The 22,500-nt window shown below is 35.3% G+C and overlaps 1 protein-coding gene across 11 annotated transcripts in view; it reads right to left on the reverse strand.

Annotated features, from left to right (window-relative positions):
- LOC115216522 (misshapen-like kinase 1) overlaps positions 1-22,500 on the reverse strand; it is an 835,290-nt gene that overhangs the window by 394,667 nt on the left and 418,123 nt on the right. For all 11 annotated transcript variants that reach the window (XM_036506597.1, XM_029785962.2, XM_029785961.2 and 8 more), the window contains one exon: positions 20,297-20,421. In XM_036506597.1, the coding sequence (XP_036362490.1) occupies positions 20,297-20,421 (125 nt within the window). The remainder of the gene's footprint in view (positions 1-20,296; positions 20,422-22,500) is intronic.

Raw genomic sequence — 22,500 nt, forward strand, 5'->3', positions numbered from 1 at the left:
AAAAAAAAGGAAAAAAAAAAGAGAAACTATTAACAAAAAGTCCATATATGTTCAGCCAGCTCCTTGGTTTGAGCCAGGCACATACAATACATCATCAGAGCCACCTTCACCATCACCACCAGCAGCAGCAGCAACAAGCCGATCGTAAATCATCACTATCATTATCTGGTGCAATCATTCCCATCAGCAGAGAACCCTCATCACAACCACAATCATCAACATCCTTGTCGTCATTGTCATGCCGATGATGGGCATTGTCGTTATCGTGAGCCCCCCCCCCCCGCCACCAACCCAAAATCTCATCATAATAAACCATATCATCACAAACATCCTTAACCTCACAACCTCAACATCACAACTTCACACCATCATTACAACCCTGCCGCCACCGCCCACACCACCATCACAACCACCACCACCAATGCAGCTTCATTGGCTCCACACAACCCACCCACCCCCCTCCCACACCCTGTTATCTTTGCCCGCCACTATGATAAACACCATCACCAATGCTTTCATACCACCACCACCACCAATGCCGCCACCACCGCCATTAAGCATTCCCTTCACTTTCACTCTTTCCACTTTCCAACACCAACTCACCTTGCAATCAAAGATCCCCTGCTCCTATTTCTCTTCCAAGAACCCTACCTTCACCAGCTTCCCAACTGAATGCGCCTAAGTCCAGCTGCCCTTTATTAGGCCAATGTTTAACTTCTACTTATTCGCCCTCTCTCTCTCTCTCTTTCTCTCTCTAGTCTTATTGACACCTTTTGTCTTTAATCCATAAATCATTCAGACTACACCGATATCCTTCTGCCCACCATTATCATTATAACCATACAGTGTCCATTCATGTACGCATGCTTAAGTAATGTCAATATACATTTACATACAACACACCAGGGCTATGCCTTTCATTATTATTATCATCATTATCATCATTATTATTATTATTATTATTATTATTATTATTTGTTGTTGTGCAGCAGAGTTGGAACAAAATAGGGAAACGACTCAAAGAGAACCACAAATTTTAAGGTTTCACAATTCTGTTTTGGAATCTCATCTTTATCTCTCTAGGGTTTGGCAAAAGTACTTAGAAAAGTAAGGTACTGGTGCTGATATGAATTCACAGTATTGCTTCTCTTAACAAAATTAGTCTTGCTTTTATGTTCCTTACATTTAGCCCCAGGCCAGCACTGATCCAGCAGAGCTATGATCAAAGACAATCCAATTTAACTATCTCTGTTCAAACACAATGACGCATCCTCGGTTTCTTTTTGTTGGTCGTTTGCTTTTTTTTTTAATATGGCATGGCGTTGTTGTTGTTGTTTTTTAGCCCCAAGTTCAGCTATGAGTAAGCAAGCTGTAGAAGGGGAAAAAAGGGACGGTGGACAGAAGAAAAATCAGGTCAACAATATCAAGGAACAGAGGAGAACTGAGTGCTGGCACATTGCCATGGCAGATGGGGAAGATTGATGTAGATGCACAGCATGTCACAATGGAGCCCCTATGATGCTATCAAGGTTTCAAAGCTGTTGAGTAGATTTGATAGCCAAAAACTGCAAGTGTGTGTGTGTGTGTGTGTGTGTGTGGTGTGTGTGTTTGTGTTACTTTCACCTTGCCTTTGTTTCACACGATAATTGTAAAAGAATGTCACTGCCATGCAAGGGGTTTCCTTCATCTCCAATCTTCTGTAAAAACATGTCTGGCCATAGGGAAATATCATGTTACTTGGAAGCCAGTGAGGGTTGGTGAAAGGAAGGACAGCAGGCCATTGAAAATCCACCTTGACAAATTCCATCTCAGCCATGCAAGCAGGGCAAAGTGCATGTTAAAAACGCTGGGAACGTATTTTAAACAAGAGATGAAAATTGTGTACGATCAAAATTAATAAGAGCGAATGTAAAACATTAACTATCCCAGATTACCAAAATGAATAAAAAAAAAAAGTTGCATTCTTCCCCTCATTTCCCCACCCAATCAGCCCAAAAGGAAGGAGAGATATATAAATATATTACAAAAATAAAGAAAAAATTTTATTTAAATATGCTTGAATTTCTCTGTTTTGACCATCAGAGATCCCGATCATCAAAAATAATAAAAGTTTATCTTCTTATTCTGAACTCTGAATCCTTGCGGAATTACCAGAAAAGGGAAAATTACAAGCATGTTTGGTTATAATGATAATAGTGGGCAGAAGAATATTGGTGTAGTACTGAAGATGCTGACGTTTTCCAGTTTTTTTAGAGTATGAAGAACAGAAGGAAGAGAGCCAGCAAACGGCATCCCTTAATAACCTGACCGTTGGCTGTTATTACACTATTGCATCTTGAGTGTTATTACATCATTACATCATGATTTATTACATCATTACATTTCGTAGAAAAGTGATCATACACGTTGTCTTGCTTTTTAAACAGATTGTTACAGTTCCCATTTGTTATTCATGCTGTTATCAAATAAATCCTATAACCATTACTACATAATTGATAAAGCGATACAAAAGCGTGACAGGTGCATAAAACATGACTTTTGTGTGTGTGTGTGTGTGTAAATTGTAAGGAATTATAGTAGATATATTTCCAGTAAATGGGGGGAGGGAGGGAGGTGGACAATGAAAATAAATTCAGATTCTCCCACATAAACCCCCACCCCACCCCCAACCCTCAATCAAGATTTCTTTCTTTGTTGAAAACATAGAAATCTGAAAACTGTTCCAAGGAAAAAAAAAAAATTTTTTTTTTAAAGATGATAAAATTAAATAAAAATACGATACATAAATATAAACTTAGTGAGCTGGGGCACATCATTCACCTATTTTGAAGTATTTACTGGTTTCAGCAATTCAATATTAATATTTGTTATAATTGTGATAGAGCCATTTTCATTCACTTTTACAAGTCTATGTACACGCACACACATGCACATATACATACACACACATATGCATGCACATGCACACATTCCAGTAGCGACTATCTTTTGTTTTTGTTTTTGTTTTTTTACTGGAGGTGGAATACTTTTAGTATTGCATTGTCTAATGTATCTTTTTTTGGCAAGGTATCATTTGAAAGAAAATTTGATTGCTGTTTCTAGCAAACCAAGGAGTGGTTCTCAACCGGTGTCCATGTAAGATTCTTTTGCTAAATATTTTGTGTATCGTAGAAGCAAAACCAATTTTATTATACTTCTACTATGCATTTCTATTTATAGCCTTAGGCTGATTTGGTAGAGGGAAACTGTAAGAAGCCCCTTGTATATATGTATATGTGTGTCTTTGTTTGTCCCCAACCACTACTTGACAATTATTTTGGTGTGTTCACACACACACACCCACTAACTTAGCACTTCAGCAAAAGAGGCAAACAGAATAAGTACCAGACTTTAAAAAAAAAAACAAAAGGAGAAACTACTGGGGTCAAATCATTATACTAAGAATTCTTCAAGGCAGTGCCCCAGCATAGCCACAACGCAATGATTGCAACAAGTAAAATTTTGCCTTTCATCCTTTCGGGGTCGATTAAATAAGTACCAGTTGTGCACTGGGGTCGATGTAATCGACTTAATCCATTTGTCTGTCTTTGTTTGTCCTCTCTGTGTTTAGCCCCTTGTGGGTAGTAAAGAAATATATATATATATTGATATTAGTTGACAACTTAGCTCAGATTGCAGCTGATATATCTAAACTAGGATAGCAGAGACATTTCAACAATAGACTTGAGGCCTAATACAATTTAGTCACATCCTCTCACTCACTGGGAATTCAAATCCCACTTGGGATTTCACTGGGTTTCATATGTGTGGAAGTGAGGGATAAGTGTCAATAACATGCTGTAGATCAAATTATTCAGCTGGAAACTTCCTCAAAAAAAATAATAAATAAATCTGTGATCTTGGCAGAAGCAGTTAAGTATGAAGCCTTTAACTCTTTCGTTACCGTATTTATTTTGAGATGCTCTGTGTTTCTTTCAATTAATTTTAATTATAACAAAGAAGTTATGAAATAACTTAGTTGTTGTTAAGCTAGTGTTAGGAACATAAATTATGACTAAGGTTTGGTGGAAGATTTTAATTCAAGGCTTTTGAAAACAAGACATTTGTACTACAGAGCTGGTTTCAGCCGGGTTGGTATCGAAAGGGTTAAATATGTTATTGTAGTTACTCTCAATTGTTATATTGTGAGTTCAAATTCTGCAAAGATCAACTTAACTCTTCACCCTTGAAATAAATTATGTACTTGTTATGTTACTAAGTTGTTTGCACAGGCAGTGTTTCTCGACTATCCTTTTTTTTTTTTTTTTTACCTCTGTGGAATGGTTGGTGTTAGGAAGAGCACCCAGCCGTAAAAACAGAGAACGAAGCATGATACAGTCTTCTGTCTAGCCAGCTCCTGTCAAACCATCCAGCCCATGCCGGCATAGAAAGCAGATGTTAAATGATGATGATGATGATGGACCCTTTGATTTCTATTTAACTGGATCTCCATAGCCATTCAATGTATATAAAAAAAAAATTCTACTTTATTTTCATAGTGAAGTATTATTAAGAATCGTATAAAAAAGTATTAATTAATTTTGTGCACTGTCCAAGTATAAACAATTTGTTGCACATAAATTTTAACAACAAAATTTTATATGACCTCCCAAAGGCCATCTGGACCCTGGTTGATTGACTATCCTTCTCTCCAGCAACAATTCATCTTATGCTTACCTTAACTTTTGTTACCAATTTTCTGTAGAAACACACCCACTATATTTCAATTAATTTTGGAAATTATGATAAAGGACATATTAAAATAAATTTGCTGGTAATAATAAGCTGATGTTTGGAATATAAATTAAGCCTGGAATTTTAAAGAGAAATTTTAATTTAGATCACTTAACTCTTTTAGCATTTAAAATGGCTACATTGGGTCAAAATACTCTTCCACTTTTATGTTCAAACTGGCCAGATTCAGCCTTTCACACCTACACTACAATGTCATTCTAAAAATAAACAATCACTCATTGAAATCTCAAAGCTGTGAGATAAGGCACAATTAATTCAGAACAAAGTGAATAAATAAGTATTACACCATCATCATCATCATTTAATGTCTGCTTTCCATACAGGCATTTGACAGAATAATCTGAGTGCCATGTTTTTATACCATAAAAACAGGGGCAATTTTGGGGTAGTTTGGCATCAAAAAGATGAAACAAAGAACTTCCTTCATTGTGTGCAAGGACTAAGGATCAGAACAAGTCATCAACAAGCAAATTCAGTCAAGTAGAGTAATTTTTTTTTGTTTTCCTTTTTCTATTAAGAGTTACTTCTCTAATAGCAATTTCAAATTTTGCCACAAGGTCAGCAATTTCGGGGTGGGGGTGGCGGATACAATTACATTAACCCCAGTGCTCAACTGGTACTTTATTTTATCGCCCCTGAAAGGATGAAAGACAAAGACGACCTCGGCAGAATTTGAACTCAGAACGTGAAGACAGACAAAATACCGGTAATCATTTTGCCTGGTGTGCTAATGATTCTGCTAGCTCACCGCCTTCCCCTAACATCTGTATTATTATCAATGCTCTGTACAAAAGCATAAAGGTTACAAATTCATGCTTTCATTTAAAGAAGAAAAAAATTATCAGGAAATCATTCATCATCAAGTAATGGATTGACAAAATTCATAGACAGTCAGACAAAATGCCTTCTAGTATTTACTTGTGTCCTCCCACGTTCTGAATTAACCCTTTAGTATTCAGACCAGCCATATTTGATCCAAATGTGCCACCTGCTTTGTGTCCTAGCCAGCCAGATCCAGCCTATCACACCCACCCTTCAATGTCATTCGAAAAATACACAGTCATGTCGTCAAAATTTCAAAGCTGTTAAGTTAACGCATGATTGATTAGAAACAACATGGATGGAAAAGCATTATACTCGACAGAATAATCTGAATGCAAAAAGGTTCAATCTCTCTGAGGTCAACGTTTGCCCTTCATTTTTCAGGGGTTAACAGAAAAATGAAGTACCAGTCAAACACTGCAAGCTTTTGGCCCCATGCTTATATCAGAAATTACTATTACTACTACTACAAGTGAAATTCCACAATGGAATGAAATGTGGGTGGGGAGAGAAGGCAGGTGGCTAAAATATATAAAATATGAGAAGAATAAAAATATGTGATTGTATATGCCTGCTGTGTGCAAACGTGCATGATGAGTGATGTGTGTGTCATAGGCTGTAACTCTGTGTGTGTGTGTGTGTGTGTGTGTGTGTGTGTGTGTGAGAGAGAGAGAGAGAGAGAGAGTGGGGAGAGAGAGCATAGATGCCTATGTACATACATCACTATGCAAATACAGCAATAAATATTTTTGCCTCTATGAATAAATAAATAATCAAAGCAGCCACACATTTGCATGCAAGAACGCCCCCATCACGCATACACACTCCAGCGCAAGCATGTGCATATGTGCATGCAGAGAGAATTGAAGAGATATACATTCTTTCAAAAAAAAAAACAAATAAATAATAATCACCATATTTATTATTACTACTACTACTACTACCATTTATAAATGGCACACCTGTGTAACACATACACACACACAGAGGAAATTAAATTATGCGCAGACATTGTTGACGACACATAAATATAATGCACGCATACACATGCATACAGATGCCAAATTAAATTCATATACATCAAAAGAAAATATATATGTCTGAATATATGAGTGCAGAGATATATGAATGCAGAGATATATGAATGCATCTCTGCATGCATACACACCTACACATGTACACGCACACACACAAGCACACACATGCACTTACAGAAAATACACGAGTCCATACACACCTACACATGCACTTACAGAAAATATACGAGTCAAGGAAAAAGTATATTTGAAAAACATTAAACAATAGCTGATATAAATGTGCATACAAAAAACATCAACTGCACAGTTAACAGTGCAACATAGCCAACTGGTGAAATATGATGCATAACATCAGTCTTGCAAATTTCTTTGTGTTTCCTTATTCGTTTTGTGTTTTACTTTTAAATTCCAACAAGGTAAGAAAAAAATATTATTAGGAAATAAATTAAAAAGTAAAATGAGGAAGAAGAAGAAGAAAAAAACCTGCAGACATAGAGAGAGAGAGACAAGGAAACAGGAGAATGTGGAGTTGTATTAGGTCTGGATGGGGGTAATTATCATCACCATAAGACATCACATCTGAAAAACCACCATCACAGTATGAATATGTGTGAGTGCAGGGGGGGAGGGAGAGAGAAAGAGAGAGACAGACAGACAGATAGATAGGAATAGAGAAAGACAGACAAGCAGGCACTCAGCAAAGAGCCATAGACAGGAAGAAACAGGGAGTGGGGTGATAGAGTGGCAGGATTCTCAAGAAAAAAAAATTCTTTAAAAAGTGATAAAAATAAATGATGATGATAATAATAATAATAATAATAATGATAATGATAATAACAATAATAATAATAAAATAATAATAATAATAATAATAATAATAACAATAATAATAACAATAATAATAATAATAATAATAATAATAATAATAATAATAATAATTGAAGAATATGTTTCAACATTAAAAAACATTTGCGGATGCACAGTAACTTTCATTTTCTTTCTCCACCCCCACCCCACCCCAATTTTGCCTTTTTTTAATATATATATATATATATTCTAATAAATGTTCTTTGCCAGTTTTTGTTAATTTAATAATAACTGCAACCTACAACACGGAATGTCATGAAGAAGTCATAGATAGTAATAAAGCCAACAAGAGATGTTAATGCATTATAATAAATATACAAGAAAAGTTATCAGAAAAAAAGATATTACAATATAGTGCTTGTTTGCATGTGTACACACACACATACACACACACGCACGCACACATATATATATATATATATATGCAGACATGGTTGTGTAGATATGAGTTTACTTTGTAACAATATGATTTCAGGTTCTAGTGCACTTTAGACAAGTGTCTTCTATAATAGACTTAGGCTGATCAATGCCTTGTGAGTGGAACTAGTAGATAGAAACTGTGCTTTAACTTGTCATGTACACATGTACACACACACACACACACACACATCGTTTAAATAATTATTTACATATTTAGTTTTCTATGTTCACGTGTGTTAGACGGAGTTTGGTGAAATATTCGTGGCTGGATGCCTTTCCTGTCACCGATCCTCACCTGCAAGGTAGTATTCCCCCCCCTGCACAAACATGGATCCACAGAAGATTAGAAATAAGCAACATTACTTGTACGACAAGACAAGGAGACGCCTTTAACACTACTCTTTTACTTGTTTCAGTCATTTGATTGCAGCCATGATGGAGCACCACCTTTAGTCAAAGAAATCGACCCCAGGGCTTATTCTTTGTAAGCCTAGTACTTTTTCTATCAGTCTCTTTGCCGAACTGCTAAATTACGGGGACATAAACACACCAGCATCGGTTGTCAAGCGATGTTGGGGGAACAAACACAGACACACAAGCATACATATACACACACACACACACACAAATACATATATACAACAGATTTCTTTCAGTTTCCATCTACCAAATCCACTCACAAGGCTTTGGTCGGCCTGAGGTTATAGTAGAAGACACTTGCCCAAAGTGTCATGCAGTGGGACTGAACTCGGAACCATGCAGTTGGTAAGAAAGCTACTTACCACACAGCTACTCCTGCACACAATTTCAAGACAATAAGTCTCATACACGATGGGCTTCTTACAGTTTCCCTCTACCATATCCATGCACAAGGATTTAGTTCCTGGGATTACAGTAGACGATACATGTTCAAAGTACCATGCAGTGGTACTGAACTCAAAACAACATAGATGGGTAGCAAACTTCTTAAATATACACCATGCATTCATCTATACCGTGTGTGTGTGTGTGTATGTGTGTGTAAACATATGTGCATGCCTGTGAACATGTACACATATGCGTTTACTTTCGACATACCTTCACAGGACACAATTTGAGCGATTGATCTGCCATGCTTATGTCCTCTCTAAGCGATGCACCCTATGGCCCAGTAGGTTTTGTATGAAGACAAGTGAAATTGTTTTTAAAAATGCCTTACTTAAAAAACAAGGGCTGCTGAAGGAGGGGCATTCTGCTGTACATACCACCCCAATATACATCTAACTGATACCAGCAAGGAGAAAGCAGACATAAAACAATGTTGGTTATGATAAGAATGTACACAGACATACATGCACCTTTACGTGTGTGTATGTGTGTGAATTACATATATAACATTATTTATATATGACATATATAGAGAGAATAATTTATACACACACACACACACAAATTTTGATGATGAATTCTCTTAACACAATATGTGTATAGATCATATTCAAAAGAAAATAGAAAAGTCTAAAAAGAAAAATATTTTTAAAAAAATAATGAACCAACACAACAATAAAATATTAAAAAATAGTTTGATAATGTTTATATAAGAGACTTAGGGCAAATATGTTTATTAATGTTGTCAGAAATTATAATTAAAAAAAAACTAAACAAAAAATAATTATAGCAACAATGAAGAAATGAGAAAGTGGAAGAAGAATGGTATTAAGTAGAGAAATTCTTGAAATGGAATCTCTAACAATATGACCAAGTGTGAGCAGCAAGTGGCACCATTGAATGGCAGCTCATGTTAAATAAAGGAAACTAGGAATGGAAGAAGAAAAACCCAAACACTTAAAAGACAAATGGAGAAGTGTGTGCGTGCAGGAGCATGTCTGCATGTGTTTGTGTGTGTGTGTCTGTATGTGTTTGGTGTGTGAGCGTACATGCTGCTGTGTGCATGTGTGTGCTGCCTGGATGGAAAGCAATGGGAAAATAAACAGGCTCACCTATTGAAAACACAATAGATTAGGGATTAACAAATTATTCACAACAATAAACAGCAAGGGTATGAAAAAAAACAACAAACAATATCAAAAACCTAAAGCTATAGAATTATACAACCAGAAACACTTGTTAATAAAAGAGACCCTTTTTACTAAGGAAACAACATGTGTTGCATTGGGTTTACAGTTTTATGTCTAAAGGCGATTAGCTTACTGGTTAGGGTATTTAACTCATAATCATAAGGTCATGACTTCGATTCCTGGCAATACATTGTATCCTTGAGCAAGACACCACCTTTCACATTGCTCCAGTATAGCTAAGTGGCAAAATTGTGTTGTACCAGTAATACAAAAGGGCCAGCCTTGTCACATTCTACTATGTCATGCTGAATTTCCCTGTGAAATACATTAAGGGTAAGCATGTCTGTAGAGTGCTCATCCACTTGCAAGTATATTATACAAGCAGGCTGTTCCATTTATTGGATCAACTAAACTAGAATGTTCATTATGGTAACAAATGGAACACCAGTTTTTTTTTGTTTATTTTTTTTTTTAAATGTAGTTTAATTTTTGTTTAGTCCAAGATCAGCCCTGACTAAAAGAGCAAATTTACAGATATTCCAACTATGACCATCCCATCTGGCTTTTCATTTTTTAAACCTATAACTAGAAATACAATGGCCAAGGAGTCCTTCTTGTTTTTGATGTCAGCAGAATCAGGAGAAAATTTAGCTGTTGTTTTTTTTTTTTAGCAGGTCAAGCAACCATATTACAGTTCCATCTTATAGCTTGAGTTTTATTAAGTTAACAGAGTAGGGGACAAAGCTACTGTAAAAATGACAAGAAACAGATGATAATAATGATGAGTGGTGGTGGTGGTGGTGGTGGTGGTGGTGGCAGCAGCAAGGTTGATGATGATGGAAGTGGTGGAAAGGTGGTGAGGCTGTTGATGATGATGATGATGATTTCTGGCAGACAAAAGGCTGCACAGGTATCTGAAGTTTATTTAAACTGCTCAAATCTCTAAGAGGGGGTACCACAAATTTAATCAACCACCTTATTCCCACTCAAATCATATGTATTTTATCAGCCCAAGACAGAACCGAAAGGCAGAACTAACTTGGGTAAAATTTCAACAGAAAATGTTCGTTTAATAAGTATGATCCCTGAAGAGACCACCAACATTGAATACAGCACAATGTTCTGCAACGTACAATTTACAGGGAAGCAAAAGTGATGCGATTAGAGGACGAAGGTTTCTAAATCTGCTTTGGCATAGAAGAGAGTGTGTAATGACAATGAGAATGACAACATTGGTTTTTGTGTGTATGTGTGAGTGTGTGTGTGTATGTGCATGCGTGCGTATGCACGCACATGCGTATGTACTATTTGTTTATTCAAAATCTGAGAGGTTTGTGCATCTTGTTTAACTTCAAAACCAATTAAAATACACATGCATATGCATGTACATTACAAAGTGTGTGTGTGTGTGTGTGTGTGTGTGTGTGTGTTTGTTTGTCTGTTTGTCTGTCCATAAACTTAACTCTGGTTTTGGTTGTAATGCCTTCAGTGACTGATCTGTTGATACTAAAGTTCTATAGTCAACTAGCAAACACTTTTACCATTCATTCTAAAGGAAATGAAGGTGACCCTGAGGGGGGGGGGGACCCACAAAATAGTTAAAAATACATTCAGAAGAAATATAAAACAAAAAAGTACAAATATGAGTATATAATGGATTTCAGGCACTCTTGTGAAGAGATCAAGCACTGATCAAACACCATAAGAAAGAGCAAGGGAGAGAGAGAGAGAGAGAGAGAGAGAGAGAGAGAGTGTGTGTATGTGTGTGTGTGTGTGTGTAAATAGCTATTAATATATAAAGCAATCAGCAAAGTGATAAAAATATTTAGTACGAGATTTTCCATTCAGAGAGATTAATTTCAAAACAATAGTAACTGAGAATTCTAGCTAAAGAAACAAAAGTCAGAGGTAGCAGAACCCCCTTTTATCTCCTGAAACATTCAAGTCAGCAGCTATACTATTCTCTCGGGAATCTGGTGGCTAAGAACCGAGATAAAGGTCAGCAAAGTGCAGTCGAAAATGGTAACCTCACAAAAAGCTTTTCTTGCACCCTGGCTTATTCTGCATCGACTAAGTGGAGATACATCAACGGAATATTTTGCTGCTATTTTTATTACAGCTGCCAAGAAACCAATGCTTTTAGCCATCATGTGAGATACCATGACACTGAATATGTGATGCAAGAAGAATACGTATCTAGCCAGAAAGAGCAAGTACATTTCAGTATTAAATGGCTCAAATTAAATGTGTGTGTGTGATATATGATTATATTATATATTAATATATAAACATAATACAGTGTATGTGAGAGAGAGTCAGAGCACATGTGTGTGTATATATGTGTGTGTGTGTGTGTGTGTGTGTAGACAGCTGCTTCTAGTGTCCAAGAATTTCAGTTTCTTGCTGATGGAGTGGTTACTCAATGTTGATGGCATTGATGACTAAGACAGCCAATCCTTTCTACAGCAGAAACAAGAACAAAGACAACAATGGATGTTCAGTAGCAGGTGGTTATTGTTGTTGTTGTTGCATCTTAGATCTGTTATGATTTTCTTCAACTTTCCTTTTACATTTTATTACAAAAAGGTCGGTTCTAGCAGTAATAGAAGATATGTCAGTTGGAACAATTTGGAACAGTTGTAGGCTTAAATTTTAACACATATATTTTGTCTTAATTCCAGCCGTTTTGAGGTATGACTTTAGCTGGTATTTTTGCAACAGCAGAAAGGAGATCCTCAAAGCCTTATCCCAATAGTTAACTCACTGAAAAGAGGATTTGATAAGGAAGTCTATCCTTTCGTTTAAGCACATGTCCTGACTATCATATTCAGTGTTACATGATGGTGGATACTATGCTTTCATTGTTGGCTTCTCGGACAGCTTTCTTGCACATGTAGTTTTCCCATCTGATGGTCTAGCGTTTTGATGACCCGATGAAAAAGCTGTATGTGTTTCACAAGCATATAATAATGTATGAGATGATGACAGGTTGATAAACCAACAGTTTGATAAATGTACATCATAGCATCAATATGCAAATGATGATGATGCTCTACATCTCTCTCTGTCTCTCTGTGTCTGTGTGTGTGTGTGTCTCTCTCTCTCTCTCTCTCACCCACACACACCAAGTACATCAGATATCTATCAACTATTTTCTTTTGACTTTGCAGTGAATAAATATCATGAAGGCCAAAATCATAACACAACCTGCTCAGATTTCAACGTCATCATCATCTGACAAACACATACATACACATAATATATATATATATATATATATATATAATATATATATATATAATATATATATATATATATAATATATATATATATATATATAATATATATATATATAATATATATATATATATATTATACGTAATAGGTTTTATATCATATATATAAAAGATAATATATTCTATTATATAATATATACAATAGATATTTTATATAATATTAACTGACATATATATGCAACAGATATATGTTACATATGTGTGTGATATTTCCTGAGTGCTGGTTATGATAGAAAGACTTGTAAATATAGTGGCTGTGAAAGAGCTTAGATAGAGAAAACACTTTCACGCACAAGTCCTGAATTCATATCAAGGGTTCAATTTTGTTTTGCGTCTTTAAATAAGTCACTTCATTTTTGATATAGAGGTAGATTTGAATGTTAGTAGTTGTTCCTGCCAATTCTAATATAAGTCTTTTTTTTTTTTTATGGTAATGATAGCTCATCACCCTACAGAATAGATTTATTTTAAGATGAATAATGAACTAAAAAGACCAAAAGAATAAATCTGAAATAACCAGCCATCAAGCAACAAATAAAGATACAAAAAAATCTAGCCATAGGTGTGAAAAAAAGTTATCATTGGGAAAAAAAAAAAAAAAGGAACTTGACTAAAATCGTTTCCTGTGCTAAAATATTTAATCTAGTGCAGTCATCACAGAAAGGAAAAATTCTTAAATAGTGTCAAACCAAATCCTTATATAACCCAGCTTCATACAGTCACTTATAAACACTTATAATATCTCTTCAATACACATATATATATATGTTTCGGATCTTTTCTATTCTGAAGCCAGTTTTTTCAAATTTTTCCTACTGAACCAAACAATTTGAAACTTCGTATACTGGTAGAATGTGTCAAAAGTAAACTTAATTGTAAACCAGAATGAAAACGGAATTGTAACTTCTAAGTTTAACGTTGTTTAATAATTAGAATTTTAACCAATGATATTCCGTCATTCGGCTTTATTTTATTTACTCCGTCTCGACCACCAATTTCGTGACGTATTAAACATCTTGACAGACTTCCCTCGTCATAAAATCGCTTCCTCTTAGTCTCTTTCGCTCTCATTACTTATGTAAAAAAATAAAAGTTTTTTACGGAAATCGACGGAAAACTTGTGCTACGACAAGCGAAACTTCGCCGAAATTTAATATTAAAAAAGCAAAGAGCTGGCAGAAACGTTAGCACGCCGGGCGAAATGCGTAGCCGTATTTCGTCTGCCATTACGTTCTGTGTTTGTTTACAGTTTTCCGAACGTTAGTACGTCACAAAAGCGCTTTCTACGTCACACTAATAGAATGCAGTCAAGTTTTACACATGAAAACAAACAATCTGATTGGTTAAAATTCGCAGTTTTAATCTACGATTAAAGTCATAAAATAGATTTTTCTCAAATAAACTAGTTCCAACCTGTGTCTTGTTTTGCTAGACTCTATCAGCATACGAAGTTTCAGATTATTTAGTTAAGTAGAAAGATCTGTGGTCCTGGCTTCAGAATTGAAAAGATCCATATGTTTCTTTATTACCCACAAGGGGCTAAACATAGAGGGGACAAACAAGGACAGACAAACGGATTAAGTCGATTACATCGACCCCAGTGCGTAACTGGTACTTAATTTATCGACCCCGAAAGGATGAAAGGCAAAGTCGACCTCGACAGAATTTGAACTCAGAACGTATATATGTATATATATATATATATATATATATATATATATATATATACAAACATATATACATACATATATATATATATACATATATATATATTAATAATCATTTATAATTTAATGCCCACGTCTAACACTGGTATGGATTAGACAATGGAAGGTGGGATGTCAGCATGAGTGAACTGGGTATAAGAGGTCAGCAAGTTGGTCATTCAATCCTCATCATCATTGAAAGGCTGTTCTCCATGCCAGCATGTGTTGGATGGTTTGACAGGAGTTGGCAAATCAGAGAGCTACACCAGGTTCTAGTTATCTGCTTTGGTATAGTTTCTATGACTGGATGCCCTTCCTAATGCCAACCACTTTATAGCGTATTGGTTGCCTAGTATGTGGCACCAGCACTGGTGTTTTATACATGACCCCAGTATGGGCGCTTTATAGACACACACATATATTAATATAATATACATGCACACACATACACACTCACACATACATTCAATATAATATAATATATATGATGATGATAAGATCCTACTACAAAATTAAATTAATGCTAAAAAAAGAATACAAAGATGTGGTGGAATGGATCATACAAAGGTTATCAACAACATGAAGAGAATAAGGCCTGAATAGAAATGGATGGGAAGTCATCACAGTTTAGATTAAAGAAGAAAAACAAAAAACAGAAGATAACAATTAGCAATTTCACCAAGATTTTTGTAAAATTAATGCTGCAATATATTCACATCTAAACATCTTATAATGAATTTTAATTAATTTCATTTCTTCAAAAATATTAAATAAATTTCAAAAGGAAAAATGGAAATAATAATTTTTGTAAATCTAAGATTAGATTAAAAAAAAAAAAAATCAAAAAAAAATTTTTTTTTTTTTTAAGCAGAAAATGTTTATGTGCAGAAGCAAGTACTCTGGACTTGCAGACACCACAGTCAGTTTAGAAAGGGGATTCTTAGTATCTTTCCTCCTGCTGTGATCTTCCTCCTCATCTCTGCCAGTTCCTTTATATTCCACTCTCCTTTTCTTTGAAGCATGGTTTGAAATTCCTTACTGTGATCTCTAGCATGAAACAGCAAGATAGGAGACAAAGAAACAAACTATCAGCACATACCATCACACGGCACATCAGACCCCTATCTCCTGAAGGACTAACAGAGGGTACGGGGTGTGTTGTAACATTCCTCTGATGTGTATGGTGGATGTGTACCATTGATTGACAAGATAAATCCACTTCTGGCTTTGTTTAGGAATCACCACTAAATTACATGATTCAGTCATAATTAAGGAATCTCAAGAAAAATGTGTGCCTGCGTATAGATAAGTATATGACGTCACGTGCATTTCAGTTGTGAGCAATGCATGCAACGGGCTCTGTGTGAGCATGGACAGGTGATCGTGTGCATACACATGTATGCATGCATGTGTGTGTGTGTATTTGCATGAGAGTGCTTTCTTATTAAAGACAGTACGTTTGTTTTCGCATCAACGACTACATGCACTGGTGTGGTGTTCACATGTTTTTATGTATGTGTACGCATTGAAATACAGCTGATTTGTCTGTGTATAACAAGAACGTATGTGTGTCTGTGTGTGAGAGAGAGAGAGAGAGAGAGAGAGAGAGAGAGAAGGCGAATGTACGCTAGTGTATGGTGAATGTAATGACTGCACATGCGTTTGTGTGTTCCTGTATGCAAGGATGCGTATGCACACATGTAGGGGAGGGAGAGAATAGTCCCCAGAGTACAAAACTACTGGCAATGAATTTGAGCAAGATTACAACAAAGATGGTGTCTGCTGATTGGAAGCCCAGATCAATAGTCAGTCGGAGATCAGAGCACTAAGCAACTAATATACAACTTGAAAGGACTTAATAACATTTGGTTGCCGTTCTTTTCCTTTTGCCAAATGCTATCTTTACAGTGCAGTAGGCCTGCTGTCTTTTGCAGGTCAACCAATGAAGGGAATCTGGTGGAGACCCATTCCATCAGCTTCACATTCTTCAAGACTGAAAAAGCAATTTAACTGGCAAAACATCATTCCCTTTCATCATAGCCTGCATGATCTAAACCCACTTTATCACCCATATCCCCCACCAACTCCACCATTAACACAACTTTCTCTGTTCCCACCACCACCAACACCTGGTTATTTGGATAGCCCTCCTGATCTGCCCCCACTTTATCACTTTTATCACACTGCTCCTCATATCAGCCTTCTCTGATCCAGCCCATTCCCCCACCTTCATTCCAATACCAACCATTCTCATCACTGTATTCTCCCGATCCACTTCTGTCTTATACCAACAACCCCCAATTCCAGCCTTCTCAGACTTATATATTCAAACCTCCCACAATACTACACGTCCTGACCCATCGCTATTATTACTCTTTGCACTGTTAACTCTCTTTCACTCAACCCCCTCCTTCCTTATTCATTTCAGATGGCTGACACCTCTCCTTTGCAAATGTCTTTTTTCATAATCCAGAAGAAACAAATAAAATGAAAATTTTTTTAAAGCCCAATAATGAAAGATGCATTTTTTTTTAACCAAAATGACACAAACTGTAATTAATTGTTTCAAATTTTGGCACAAAACTATCAATTTTAGGAGGAGGTTAGCCAATTACATCGACCTCAAAAGGATGAAAGGCAAAGTTGATCTCAGTGGAATTTGAACTCAGAATGAAGAAAATGCTAGAATTAATGCCACTAATCATCTTCTCCAACATGCTAATGATTTCACCAGTTTGCAACTTTATAATGGCTTCAAATTTTGGCATGAAGGAAAGAAGTCAGTTGATTAAATCAACACCAGTGCTCAACTGGTACATCAACCTTAAAAGAACGAAAGGCAAAGCTGACTTCTGCTGAATTTGAACTCAGGACATTAAAGAGCCAAAAGGAATGTTGCTAAGCATTCTGTCTAATAGGCTGACAATTCTGCCAGCTTGCTGCTTAAATATTTTGCTGCTGTGCTACATAGCTACAACAAACTTTTATAATGTCTGGACACGGCAAAGGAAGTAAAGCAAAACTTAAGAGCAGGACTTGCTTATCTCTTGCTTGTCTATAATTCTATAATTGGCCACATCCATCATCTTCTCTGTAAGTTAAACAATGGCAAAAATATTGGCGCTAAAACCCCAGCTTACCTTGCCACTGTAACAGAATATTTGGCTGAGGTGTCGGAATTGGCAAGGAATGCTGCCATGACAACAAATAAAACAAATTGTAATGAATGGAAGACCACAAACAAAGCTAACGGATGTCTTTGCCTGGAATGGCACAAACCATTTCAAAGAAACAGCATTCAGAGGCACATCTGTGCCGCTGCTGCTGCAACTCCCATTATATGGTCAGATGGTTAAGAATTTTACTCCACCATTTTAAGTGCCACAAAGGGCAATTTGGGCCAAGTGTTTCCCAACATAACCTTGGTACCACTTAAGCCTTGTGAGTGAAATTGCAAAGAGAGAAGCTATGCAGATGCTCCAAAGAGCTGTACATGTCCTTGTGCTAAGTGATGGAGTTAATCCCTTGCTCAGTTTCACACCACTTGATCCTTCAATGCTTTTAGTGGAACCCACCATCCTGCCGCATTGAGATCAGTTCTCAAGTCAGGGAATAAATCTAAACATCTTCACACCTCTGCTTCTAATTGGTAGCTTTCTTGTGTCATGTCCCATCACACAATATTACAAAGATCTTGAAAGAGCCCTAAGGTGTTGATCATTCTACTTAAGTTTAGCCATTGTAAAGAACCACTCCAATTTATAAAGGCCAACTCCATTAGATACTGCAAAAAAACCAGTCCGTTTATATTTTCCATGCCCCTCCTCACTAAATCCCAATAGCTGTTAATAAAGCAGCAGAAAATAAATGATACTTATCATTAAATAAAAGGAGCATGGTTTCCAATTAATCTTTTCTTCATTTTTGCTTGTTTTTTTTCTTTTATTTTTTAAATAAAAAAAAAACATTTCTCTTGAAAGGTTTCAAAATTACTTTGGCAGAAATCACTCAGAGAAGAAGAAAAATATATATAAATGTATAAAAGCAAAGAAATTAATTCCTACATTGTCGATATCTCGATGGAAACATTTATATTGAAAATTAATATTTCAGGAGTACTGAGCCGAGAGTAAACATTCTCATAGCCATCGGGTAAAAGTCAGAGATACATATACGTATACACATACACAGAAAAGTTATATAAATTGTAAGCAGAGCAGCATTAAATGTGATCAAGAGGAATAAATTGGTAATTTTTTATAAAGAAGGAAAATGATCCTAGTCCCATTTTACAGTGAGTATTTCTGCCTAATTCTCTTTTGTGTTTGTCAATAAAGCATAGCACCATTGAAGTCAGCCATGTATTTTGTTGCCACCCAGCTATTTGCTGAATACCAGATTAGAAGAATGCAACAAAGCGCAATACTCTCTCTCTATCTCTCTCTCACTCTGTGCTATGCATATTTTTAATCAAAAGATGAGAGTGTTGTGCATTGCACTTGTGTAAATTTACAGCCAATTAAGGCACACACACACATAGTCTTATGTATATACTCTCATCCTTTGATTGAATACACACACATATACACAAATATACTGTACATGCATGCTTGTGAAAAGGTATTTAAAACAGTAATTAGAGAGAGAGAGAGGGAGAGAGGGAGAGGGAGAGAGAGATAGAGAAAGAGCGTGTGTGTGTGTGAGAGAGCGCACGGGCACGGCTGTGCTTGTATATGGTGAATGCATGTGTTAAACATTATCAGAAACCTTGCGGAAGAAAAGCAAAACACACTTTACATTCAAAGTGAATTCAGTTTGAAGCCAGTGGCGTCTCAACAAACTATATTCAGATAAGTTATAAATATACACCTGAAATATCACCTACAAGTAGTTTGTGATGAACTGGGAAACCATACAGCAACAAAAGACAGTGTATGTGTGTGTGTGTGTGTGCGGAGGGGGTGTAGCTGTATGATTATGGGTGGGGTGGGTGTGTTGTTTTGCTTATTAGATTAATAGAACGTATCTATCAGTCTCATTAATTCTGAAGAGAATTACAAATTCCCAACCCAATAAACTTGTAAGATTTACAGAGAACTCTCTAGAAAAATTGAGTATACCTGCACACACAAGAGACAATACTTGAGAAAGAAAAGAAAAAAAAACCAGAAAAGAGAGAGAGAGAGAGAGAAAATGTCAAAACTATTATATGTTTCAAACAGAAGAAAGAAATGGCGATGAGCAGCAAAGACAAGACAGTGACAATAATGAAATGAGAATTTGCAAGATTTCTTTACCTTTACCCGCCGGTTCACCAGTGTATTTTCCTCATTATCATTTCTCTCGCGTTCTTTATCTCGGCAATTATTTTCAGAGGGATGTGCAATGTTTTTCACACCTGGCAGGTCAGAAGATAATGCGTCTGCAAAGACAAAAAAAACAAAAACAAATGAACATCAACACATTTAGAAGCCTTCATGAAGTCATATATAGTTATTAATACATACGTACATACAAGCATATATATATATATATATATATATAATATATATATACATACCTATATATACACACATATATATATATACATATATATACACATATATATATATACACACACACATATATATACCCATATATATATACACACACACATATATATATATACCTATATATATACACCACATATATATATACCTATATATATATATACCCATATATATATACCCATATATATATATATACACATATATATATATACACACACACACATATATATATATATATATATACCCATATATATATATACACACACCCACCCATATATATATATATATATATATATATATACACACACACACACACACACACACACACACATATATATATATACGTACATATACATATATGAGAGCAACAAGGATATACAAAGTTTGAACTGTGAGGCAATAAATTCTGGTCAGAACATATCTTAACTTTTCCAATTTTTCTTTTCTATCCTAAGCAAAGTTTTCTCTATTTTTATAACATTTCCCAAAATTTAATTACAACAAGAAAATTGTTAGCTAAATTGGAATACTGATGGAGTTAAATGGATCTACAGCAATAGTGAAGAACAAAAGACAACATGGCCATCGGTTGAGATAGAAATGGAGGGGTGGAGTGTCAGATGTGTGCAGCAGGAGAGCGGAGATCTAATAACTGTCATGGTAGCTGTCTTAGATATAAAACTACAAAGAGATTGCGGGGAACATACAACAAAACTAACATTATGGCTCTGGAAATTCCCCTCTATTTACTATAGACAATTACTCTTGCTTCCTCGCTAGTTCTCTCTCAGTGTCTCTCAAACGTTACTAAGACAATATTCTAGTTGAGCAGCTGCCAGAAAAGCGTTTCAAACATGCAATAAATAATTCATGTCACCTATTTTTAGTAGAAATATCAAATTCAGATTTATTAGTTCACAAGATTTAAATGCTATATATATATATATATATACACACACACACATATACACACACAATGCTAACAATGATACAGATAATAACAACATCAACAATAATACTAATAACAATAATTTCTTTTTGAGCAACAAAAATAATAATAATGACTTGTTTTGAACTACAATAACAAAAAAAAGAATACAACAAAGTTAAACTTAAAAAAAAAGGAAAAAAGACAAAAAGAAAAATACAGAGGCTGCGATTCAGAAAATATATTTTATGGAGGTTGAAAGGTATTCAAGACACTCCCCACCCAATAATAATAATAATAATAATAATAATAATAATATTATTATTATTATTATTATTATTATTAAAAAGGTAAAAGTTTAAAAATTAAAATAAAAGCATCAACATCATTCAATAATTTTTCTGTTTATTTTACCATGCAGACAGAGTTGCGTGAGTGGGTTTGAATTTTTTTTTTTTTTTTTTTGTTAAGCAAAGAAAAAACAAAATTCCTTCAAAGAAATTCAAAAGAAGCTGAGGTGAAGCAATGGGTCACAAACAGAAATACATCAGAAATGTTGATATGCACCAGCCATGCACCTTACCACTGGCCACTACAAGATACAAAGATACGGAGGAAGACTACAACTAACTACACATGGACATCATAATGCAATGATCAGTGACCAATTAGAAAAGGAGGTTCTTTTTTCGGTTTGTATGCATCTGTGATATTGCTCGCAGGCCATTTGTAACATCCACAGTTCACAACAGGGAGTGTTACAAACAAATGGCATAGATAATACTTTTGATTGATTTTTTTTCTTTTTCTTAAAGAGACAAAACCGTTTTCACTTTTGAATTTAAATTAGTTTTTCCAGTAAAAAAGAACTTTACAAAGAAGGTTTTCAGATAATCTTAACCCTAACAGTTAGGAATATTATTTTACAACTTGTAATATAACAAAGAGCTAAACTATTTAACAAAGCAAGGAGGAGGTAGCTGGGCCTGTAGAAGACAAAGCATGAAATAAACTTCAATACGTT

This window comes from Octopus sinensis, linkage group LG10 (assembly GCF_006345805.1).
Source record: "Octopus sinensis linkage group LG10, ASM634580v1, whole genome shotgun sequence".
In the NCBI taxonomy this organism is placed as follows: Eukaryota; Metazoa; Mollusca; class Cephalopoda; order Octopoda; family Octopodidae; genus Octopus; species Octopus sinensis.